General features: G+C 41.0%; 1 protein-coding gene across 1 annotated transcript; it reads left to right on the top strand.

Annotated features, from left to right (window-relative positions):
* The first annotated feature begins 2,896 nt into the window (after positions 1-2,896).
* On the top strand, positions 2,897-7,825 carry LOC138603976 (prostaglandin E2 receptor EP1 subtype-like). The gene is made up of 3 exons (XM_069675759.1): positions 2,897-3,153; positions 4,472-5,333; positions 6,855-7,825. Exons 2-3 carry the CDS (start codon positions 4,515-4,517, stop codon positions 7,128-7,130), a joined length of 1,095 nt encoding a protein of 364 aa, XP_069531860.1. The 5' UTR covers positions 2,897-3,153; positions 4,472-4,514; the 3' UTR covers positions 7,131-7,825.
* The last annotated feature ends 2,625 nt before the right edge of the window (positions 7,826-10,450 follow it).

Genomic DNA, 10,450 nt, shown 5'->3' with positions numbered 1-10,450 from the left:
CCTACGGGCAATTTAGAGTCACCAATGAACCTAACGAGCATGTCTGTTGGAGGAAACGAGAGTACCTGGAGGGAACCCACGCATGCACGGGGAGAACATGCCCACACAGAAAGGCCCACTACGTCTGAACCGGGGTCCGAACCAGAACAGAAAGTCATCGAAAGTTTCCCACGTCAAAAAGTGTAATATTGTGAAAAATTTGAGACTGAATGGATTGACTCAATGACCCTCAGGAACACGAGGCTTTTTCCAGAAAAGGCCGGCATGTCTGTAAAATGATGGGTGTTTTTACTGGGTGCAGGGCAGTGCCAGTCAGCCAGCACATTCCTGTGTATCGAAGGAAGAAATCTAAAGTCTGAAGCAGAGCTGTGGATTAGGCGGTGCTCCTTGTGTCTGAGGCCTCTCCGTCAGGTCGGGCTGGTTTGTTGTTTTCAGTGCAGTGCAACAATAAAATCCATCTTAAGACTCATTCACATCTGTTTTGGCGTGTTCTTTCCTGTTTTATGGTGTTTCCCTGTGGCGCAAATTAAAATGTCATTCAACATGGTTAAATAGCTACATGTGGAGTTAAGAGGCAGCGGCGAAGACTGAAAAGCACACATGAGAAGGAGGCTTGAAAAGCCGATGAGTGTGTGCTGGTGATCGTCTTTCTATGATCACGTCTACGGAGAGATTCACGCAGAGCAAGAGCAATTTGTTGCAGATGTTTTCCAAACATTTTTCCCCTTTTACTCAGATTTAAACGTTGGTTTTGTTTCGTCATGTCTGCCGTCTAAAAATATAAAGATGTGTTTTTACATCTTATCTGAAATTTTTGGGATAACAGATTATTTCATGCTACTATGAATACAGTAATTGTTAGAAAGGCCTCAAGAGGAAAAAAATAAACATCTTTCAGGCACGATGAAGGACGACATCGGTTGTCGTGTACTTGTGACCAAAGAAAAGAAACAAGTCTTGCTCCTTTCACTCTGTAGTTGTGTTATTATAAAATAGCCCACAATCAACACGCCTCCCTGTTCTGTTTTCTTTCAGTACATCAATTCAGCTAAACACTTATCAACCGGCTGTTAAGCTAACTTTGAGCTGGCTGTAGCCCAACTTTGGAGTGACAGCTGACTTTTCAGCGATTCCAGTGCGGCCAATTAGAAAGGATTTATAATGTTGTCCTAATGATTGTCAGATTATTTACGTTTAAAGGCTTAAAATGCAACATTTTACGCATTAATAAAAATGAAGTATGTGCTATGTAAATTTATCCTTGAAAAAGATCTTCCTAAAAAGAGAGTGAAGTCAAACAGCTTTGTTTACATGGACGGGACGGCTCCATGTTCCCGTTTCATGCGAGGTCACGTACGCGTACCAGAGTAACATTAGGGACGATGGCTAACTCACTGTTTATTTGAATGTTACACAAGCTGCTTAGTGTTCTGTAGCATTATCATATCTCGGTCATTCTGTGTAATTAACCATGCTAGCGGGGGGGCTGTAGCAGCATGCATAGTATAGCACGCAGCAGCACAATGCTGGCTGCGGTGTATTGTAGCCTGAGCTGTAACATGCATTCTGACTAGATGAGGCTGTTCAGGCATACCACCAATTTTGGTTGTTTGCCCTGTTATAATTATGTTTTATTGCTGCTACATAGTAGAAAATAGCACTTAGAAGTGTCTCCGAAACGGGACAGCAGAATGGGCCGGCTAGGTGGCTGCGTTTCTTTGGGTTTCATGCTGGTGCTCAAGAGAGACATCTACTGGACATAAAGGTCGAATTTGAAGCCTTCAAAGTATTTACAATCTAGAACACAGCAGTAAGATATTATAACAGCCTTTGTGTTTGAAATCAGAGGAAAATGGCCGCGGTGAAGCCCCTGCACATACCACTGCACCTGTCCCTACTGGCATACTGTCTGCTAAACCTTTGACCGGCAGCATACCTGCAAGTACAAGCAGACGAGCACAAGCGATGTCAAACCTTTACACCACATTATTAAACCGACAGTTTTTAATAAAATAGGGTCAAGTCAATTTCTAAGTCCTTGCCTCACCGCGCGGCAGGTCAAAGGTGGAGACACAGCTGCAGTGTACGGTGAACAAAGAGCTGTATTGTAAGCATTAGCACATCTTACATCAGAGTCTCTACTGTTTTAAATATGGTGAAATAAGAGGACGTCTCACTGCAGGAGGAACTTTGCTCTGTGGCTTTGTCGTTTGTAGTTCACCCTGTGCACTACTCATGACATATTACTCATTTAAAAGCTGCGGTGTTCCTTTCCACCCTTAGGTGAGGCCCGCAGCATTAAAACCTATTCCAGCAGTCTGGCCAGTCTTCTGGAGAACAGGAACACCATTTGCAGTCACAGCTGCGGCGGCAGGCTCTAACAGAGATGTGTGGAGTCGTGGCGGCAGCTCAGCTGGTTTGCATTGATGTGATCAGACCACAGGGCTGCTGTGGTTGTTTGGAGGACGATCAGTCGAGCAGAGAAGTAGTACAAATAACAGAAAAGGGTCTCTCAAGCAGTAAAAGCAGGGAATTAATTCAGGGTCAACTACTTTAAGTGAGCTCAGCCAGCTTTTATTTTGAAAAGCCTAATCTGGCATTAATTAGGATAAACTACAACAACTTCTTCTGCAGGCTGCTGTGATGTGAAGTCATGCTCATACATCATCTCTTAAAAAAAGCTCGTTTCAAGTCTTACGTTTATATCCTACATTCTTTTCTTGTTATAGACTTCACATTCAAGACCCTACGTCCAATAATTGCTGGTGAGGTGGAGTCAGCTGGATTTTAAATATTCATATTCCTCTCATTCATCCTGTCCCCCTCAGGGAGTCTACGAGGCTACGAGGAAGGAGGCTGGATTTAATCAACTGAGACTCCCAGAGGCGATGCGAGCTCGCTGCAGCTCGGCCGTATAAAAGCAGCAGTCAGAGTAACAGAGGGCATGTTTGTGAAACGTTACGGAGGAGCAGCTTGTTCTGAGGAAGGAGAGTGTCAACATTTTCGCAGAAAGAGGAAATACAAGTGACAGAGTCTTCCCTTGAAACAAGACAAGACGACTTAACAACAAACTGGACTGATTTATGTTCAGTGATGCATTTAAATCTAAATCAAAGGGATCCTGATCGTCTCCATGGATGTCTTATTTCAAAGGTAAGTTTGATGTCAAAGGTAAATGAAACAGAGAAGTGGTGTCAATTTGTTTGTGTCCATTTTAAAATGTTAACTTTGGTCAAAATATTTTACTACAACTTTTACAGTTTGGAGTAATTAAAAGCGAGGTCATAAATTTAAAGAAAGAGCACTTTAAAGTCTCAGAAGATTTAACAGAAAACCTGATAGTTGGACAGGAAATGCTACTTAAACTGTACGAGCATAAACTGTATTATTATGTGCGTATCATTATGTTTAGCTATCATCACTATGTTTGCATCAGAAGCCTAACTAAGAAGAAATATTTCTTAAAAGAAAAAATAAATAAAGCGAAATAATCGTCTTTTTTCTTCTTCAAAAAAAACATTAAACAGGTAAATTAAACATAACTAGTAATACAAACATTATTTCATTGTGCATATGCACAAATGCATGCTTATAAAAATACAGCAGATGTAGAAAGACTCTTGGCTCTCCAAGCAAGCCTAATACATCCCATATTGTGCTCTAACGACCATCAACAGCGAGTCATGTGGTTAAAGTACATCTGATCTTGTGCAAACAGTATTGTACATACATAAAGATTCCTTTCCTGCCAGCACCTTGCACGGTTGCTTGAATGTTTGTTCTTAGCTGCATTTTGTTATTGATTTCATGCAGTGACAGTTTCAACACGCTGCTGCAAGCTACCAGCAGCTTTACAGGCAGGAATGTGTACAGGAGTCTTAAGACTAACACAGAAACTGTCCAAACTTGTTCAGACTGTTGTCTTGTGTGAAGAGAAAAACACTCTTGGCTAGATGGTACAATGGCGATTAAATATTTGAAAACATGTTAGGGGCTGTATGAAATTGCTCAGGTGGGAGGAAGGTGAAGGTAGGGTACGTTTTTTAAGACTTAAGGCAGGAATTTGTAAAGTATTTTAACTTTCCCTCGGTCATAGATGTAATCATATAAAAAGCTATATCAGGGTTGTGCAACTCAGTGTTTGCGTTGGCTTAATGACACAAAACAGATACGTCACTCGTCTTATAAATGTGCACTAATTGAGCTCATGTGAATTTATTTTTTATAATCTTGGGTGGGGTTGAAATATTACAGCTCAAATCCCTAAATACCTTTAGAGCAACAGTCTTTGCTCAGTGCCAGAAATAACAAGTTAGAATAGTAGCTGGAATATTTAACATTTTGTTATTCCCTAACTTCCATTTTCACTGCTTATGTGTGCGAGAGATGTTACTCCAAAGGTATTAAAGTTTAAGGTACGATTCATGATTAAAACTATTTGACAGGTTCAGTTCTGTTTTGCTTTTTGCAGCTGTTTCAAGTCACGGTGAGGTGCCCTCTCTAACCACACCACCATGGCGTCAGAGCCTGAGAGGGGAGCCATGGGGCGTAATGCCACGCAAAAATTCACGTATCCACCCAACAATCCCACGTCTGCCGGCCTCACTATGACTCTGGGCATCCTGTTCAATGTGGTGGCCCTCATTATCCTCGCCAAGGCTTACAACCGCTTCCGTCGGAGGTCAAAGGCCACCTTCCTGCTCTTTGCCAGCTCTCTAGTGGCCACAGACCTGGCTGGACACGTAATCCCCGGTGCCCTCGTACTGAGCAGATACTCAGCCGGCAATGGGTCCACAGCTGATCCTGCCTCCAGCTTTCGAGGGGATCCTGATAATCCGGATGCCTCTTGTCTGATTCTGGGGGGTTGCATGGTGTTCTTCGGCCTGTGCCCTCTCTTCCTGGGATGTGCCATGGCTGCCGAGCGCTGCCTGGGCATCACTAAACCTCTGCTGCACGCTCGGCTGGTGACCACAGCACGGACAAAGATGGCACTGACCCTGATCTGGCTGCTGGCTCTATGTGTGGCCCTTCTACCCTACTTTAGAATGGGTGCATACACTTACCAGTCCCCAGGAACATGGTGTTTCATCAGGGTGATGGAGGATACCAGACTGAAAGACCTGGTCTTCGTGGTGCTGTTCTCTGGACTGGCTTTGAGCTCTCTGGCCTCGGCCTTCGTGTGCAACACCATCAGCGGGATCACGCTGGTGAGAGCGCGGCTGAAGAAGAGGTCCTGCATCCAGCGCCGCTCTGCCCAGTCCCACGACACAGAGATGGTGGTGCAGCTGGTCGGCATCATGGTCACATCCTGCATCTGCTGGAGCCCTCTGCTGGTGAGTGAGGGGAAAATCACACTTCACAATTCAGTGTTGCATGGGAAACAAAAAGTGAGCACTGAAATGCTGCTTTTATTTTGGACTCTTTATAAATATTAGCATTCCTAAACATAGACATTTATGTCATTTTACACTAATAAACATCATTTAATCTATTAAGGGATTAATGAAAAATTCTCTGCAGCAATTTTCTTCAAACATGACCTCTTTTTCAGCTTTTTTTGTCAGTCGAGCAATGTATCGATCAGTCAGCTACAGTTTCTTCACACTCATTTAGATCCAAAAATGTCAGACCTGCATATTTGGTTTGAACACTGAATAACCCATCAGGCTTTTGCAAACAAATTAATTAAAGAGACACGTTAAACTAATAATACATATAATGCATTGATACAGCAGACATTTGTTATCATTATTTAGACATAAGTATTGAGCTTTATAATGTTATACTGCAATAAGTATCCCAGACTTTTTATGGTGAGAGCTTGAAATGGATGTAAGGCTATAAAACATGCCGGTTTTGAGCAAGAAAATGTTTGTAATAAACTTTAAGTGTAGCTGTTGTGTACTCTCTTTTGATGAACAGAGGTATATTTGTTCTCTCACAGCAACCTTTGTGGTAATAAGTTCCAGAAATTGCTAAAACACTGAAAAAAATAATTACGCTAACTGTTGGCTGTTGGTGTTAGCTACACCACGGAGATTACTGGTGAAGCTAAAATTAAGCTAGCAAAGCACCATAACTTGGTTAGCTTAAATTACCCTCAAACATTTATCGTCACAGAAGAATTTGATATTGAATTCAGAGGTTATTCTCAAACATTTCCTTGAGAAAAAGCACTTATACCAAGAAAAACGAACTTTTAAAAGTGTTTAGTCGAGATTAACCTACCAGGTTAAAGCAGACGTTAGACGTTAAAGACGGATGTGGGGCTCACCACTCAACTCTGCAACTCTTATATTCAATATTGACAGAATTAAAATAGGAAAATAAGAGCAAATGTTGGCAAATAATGGCAAGTGGAATGATGATTACATGATAAGATAAGATAAGCTTCATTGATCCCCTACAGGGATGAAATGCAACTCACAAAACAGATAAAAAGAGACAAAAAGTACAGGTGGCAATAAAATGATTTTAAAAATAACAATATAAATAATAACAGTAACAAAATAATTAAAAGACTATTCACATATATTTCCTTGTCGAAAGATATGCAGGGTTCATTTTTCTGCACTGAAAATTGACATTTTTTTAGAATCAAAACACACATGGTGTGTAGTATTATTATTAAAACCAGAATGAGATATAAAATATTGCTATAATATTGCTAATTTCCTGTAAATTTCCTTCAGGATTAATAAAGTTCTATTCTATTCTATATGATTCTATATTACAACAACCAAACACCAACCTCTTTTCTAGAAATAAGTAACAAAGGTTACAGTTTCAGTGATGTTTGTGAGTTGTTAGTTTTTATAACAGGATGAGCCTTAACTGTCTGTCTTTTTTCTTAGATCTTTGGACTGATGTCTGCCGCACGGTCCTACAGGGGCACCCTTAGCAGTGACATAAACACTTACAGGGGCCTGATGGTGACAGGGGTCAGGATGGCAACCTGCAACCAGATCCTGGACCCCTGGGTCTACATCCTGCTGCGACGGGCCATCCTCAGAAAGATCTACCGCATCACTAAGAGGCAGGCCAGTCTCAAGGGGAGCATGTTGCGCTCTTTTCGCTGGGATATCGGCTCCTTTCAGAACTCAAAGAAAAACAGTGTTAAAAAGATTTAAATGGACTTATAGAGGAAGGAAGGAGACGGGTCAGGTAGCACTTTTAAAGGGATGCTCTGTCGCTCGCCAGCAGGATCGTAGCTGAGACCAGGAGTCTATCATCTGGATCATATCTCAGTGTAAAAGGTCCACAATGGGAAATAATGTTCTCCCTCGAGAGAGAAAGAGAGCTTTAATGATTTATTCATATGAAGTATTTGGTTGGGATTTGAAATATTCCTGAGCAGCTAACTATAATCAACAGTCTGTCCTCTATGAGAGCATTTGTATATAACATTTTGTCAGTTGGAATATAATGTGTAAACGTTTTGTTGAAATGAAGTCTGTTTCCAGCCTTGAAGCAAAAATCTCAGCTCAAAGGTTTAGTCTGTAAATGTGTCATTTGTTGAGCTCTTTTACATGACGTAAGAGGCAATGAGCTGTCTAAATGCTCACATATGAGAGCAAAAGAAAAGGCTGTGATTTTACCTCAGCTTGAAGATGTGAAAAACACCACGTGTGTGTCCAGTGTAGTGCTATCACATGAATGTGAACGTGTGTCTTTATTGTGTCTGTGAATGTATCTACAGTGTTTTCCTGAGTGTCCGGGGATAGAAGTGAAGCTATGTGTTGCAAAAACAAGCAAAATGAATGTGATATTATGATAAAAAGGGAATGTAAGATTACAAAATAAATGTTCATCTGTTCATATTTTATTTCATTCTATCTTATAATCACTGTCATTTTTATACAAATTTCCCAGAGGATGATGTTTCGTATGGAAGCCTAAAGGGGACTATATTAAAATGATTATGTAAGCCTGTAAAAAAAATAATTTTAATTCCACAAAAACATTATAATTCCCTTTAGGTTATATAAATAAAAGTCAAGGAAATAGGCAAAGATCCAATTCGTAATATTAAAATGAAAATGTGCAGGCTGTCAGAGATCAAACAAGTGAAACCCAGCTGTGGACAGTATTCTTGTTTATTCAAATATGGAGAATAAAACGCAAAAAAAGAGTAACAAATACTATTTCTTAAAAATAAAAGATGCAAACGACATTTGCAATTTATTAGAAAGACGTTCTTTAAGAATGTAATAATAATAACATTAGCCTATATAGCTAGCTGTCAAAGTGACGGGAAGTGAAATACAGCCTCCATGCTTATCCTTTCATCTCTAAATTATTTGCCCCAATACTCAACACCAGACACCCACTGAACATACATCTAGAAAATAGCATGCGAGTTAGCAAATTCTTGTCTCATTTGGCCTGATAAACAATAAATTATTTATAATCAGTGGCCTTTTCGTACATTTTCTTACTTGTTTGCACAAATGGAAAATTGGGCAACATTATTGAGCTGTATGGAATTTTGATTTAAATCAAATTTTAAACAGCTTTTCTATTTTCATAGTATTGTTGTATAAAGCCCATAAGATTCAGAATTATGAAATTACAAATGCTAACTGGGTTATTTCCTTTTCATTTTTCTTCAAATAACACATACAGAATTGGAAAGAACGCTATTATGTGTTAGGGTTGTGTTAAAATGTTTTACCCAAAAGCAGAACAGACCAGAAGCCAGTCAACAATTTGACAAAAGGAGATTTATTGTTCAAAGAAAATGATGTTGAGAGCTGATGAGCTGACGGGCAGGTCTGGAATCGTGGTGAGAGCAGGGCTGAGGGCAGGCAGGCAGGCTGGAAAAGCACCGAACAGACTGAGCACACGGGATGTTGCACCTGAAGCACAGGTAAAAAGCAAGGTCTAAAAAACAGGAACAAGCAAAAAATACAAGACCAAAAATACTTGTAACAGGATTAGTGGGCGTAACGCTGGTACCACGTAGGTCAGGGCCGGCTCTACCTAATTTAGTGCCCTAGGCGAGATTACTCTGGGAAGTTGACAAGAACACCAAATGTCTTCTCAACTTTACCCAATGCCTGAAATCGTTCCTGCAGTGAGACAATGGAGATATCCACCACCACATTGAAAAAGGAAACTTCCATTTTCTTTAGTGCGTCTGTCATTTCCTGGTCAGGAACCTCATAGGAGAACTGTCTCTAAGTTTTTCGTATTCTCTTCTGCTTAAGGACAGCCTCTACATTCATCTTGTCACACATCTCCTTGGCACACACTTGAGCTGAAGCAAATCCACTGTCTCTGTAGCCTACAAGGAAAGCTTCAGTTTTCCTTAGAAGGTCAACTGCAACATCCATTTGCATGGTTTCTGACTGCAATAATTTGCTGACATGTTGAATGTTTGTCAAGATGTCATGCCAGACCACAGTACAGATTGAGAATCTGTAAGATCCAACCTCTTCAGCTAGAGATTGTGCCTCGATTTTTATAGTTGGGTCTGTGGTGTTGTCCCTCACCTCTATAAGTGCATCTCTGACTTCTGCAGCCTGGTATCTCACAGCCTCTACACTGTTGATTCGACTCTCCCATCTTGTATCTGACCAGGATTTCAGGGTTGTGGTCACATGTTTTTTGATAAGACAGTAGGAGAACTAAGCACCAGCAGCAGCAACTGTGTCAGTGGGCACACAGTTGTTAATATACTAGTGATGACTATGGTAAAATTAATTTTCAACTCGACCAAACATAATGATGACGTGATGAAATTGAAATAAAATACCAAATCAGACCGGACATACAGGCAGAGATGATAACTGTGTAGAAAACTAATGAAAACTCATCACAAACATAAACAGCGCCGATGCAGTGCGCATTTCACATTAAACACGGTGTAGCTAGCAAGCAGAAATAAATAAAACGTCTTCACACAAAACGGCATGATTAAAAAATGGTACCGCCTAATTTTACCTTTATATTGTAACTTCCTCTTCTCCTCCTCTTTTCTTCTCTTTTTGTTCTGCGCACCCGAGGGCTTGGACGGCCTTTTCATCGCGTAACAAAATCATCACCTGTCTGTGACCTGACCTCTGATCCCTCTGACCCGTCATGTGACTCAGCAGCACCACATTTTAGGAACATCATTGTTTATTTATTTGTTTTAATTTAAAAAAAAATTTTCCTCAAGGCCAAGGGTGCCTGGCGGCGCCCCTCCAGCAGATGGCGCTCTAGGCGACCGCCTATATCGCCTATGCCAAGAGCCGGCCCTGACGTAGGTGACGGAACGATCTGGCGATGAGTGGAAGGAGAGCCGGAGTTCATATACTGCAGCGTTGACGAGATGATGACAAACAGGTGTGCCAGCTAGGTGGAGCAGGAGGGGAGAGTAGCCCCGCCACAGACACACACAGCACAGAGAGAGACAGACAGGGAATCACAGGAGACAAAAGGAGGGGGGAGAACAGGAAAAGAGACA

This window comes from Semicossyphus pulcher, unplaced genomic scaffold (genome assembly GCF_022749685.1).
Source record: "Semicossyphus pulcher isolate SPU_LCO1_2020_fin unplaced genomic scaffold, fSemPul1.0.p SCAF_25, whole genome shotgun sequence".
In the NCBI taxonomy this organism is placed as follows: Eukaryota; Metazoa; Chordata; class Actinopteri; order Labriformes; family Labridae; genus Semicossyphus; species Semicossyphus pulcher.
Note: the sequence above shows the minus strand (reverse complement) of the source record. Positions and strands in the feature narration are given on the sequence as shown.

Coding starts and splice junctions, on each gene's coding strand:
- LOC138603976 (XM_069675759.1), top strand. CDS start 4,515: ATGGCGTCAGAGCCTGAGAGGGGAGCCATGGGGCGTAATGCCACGCAA. Junction 5,334..6,854: donor TCTGCTGGAGCCCTCTGCTG/GTGAGTGAGGGG, acceptor CTTTTTTCTTAG/ATCTTTGGACTGATGTCTGC.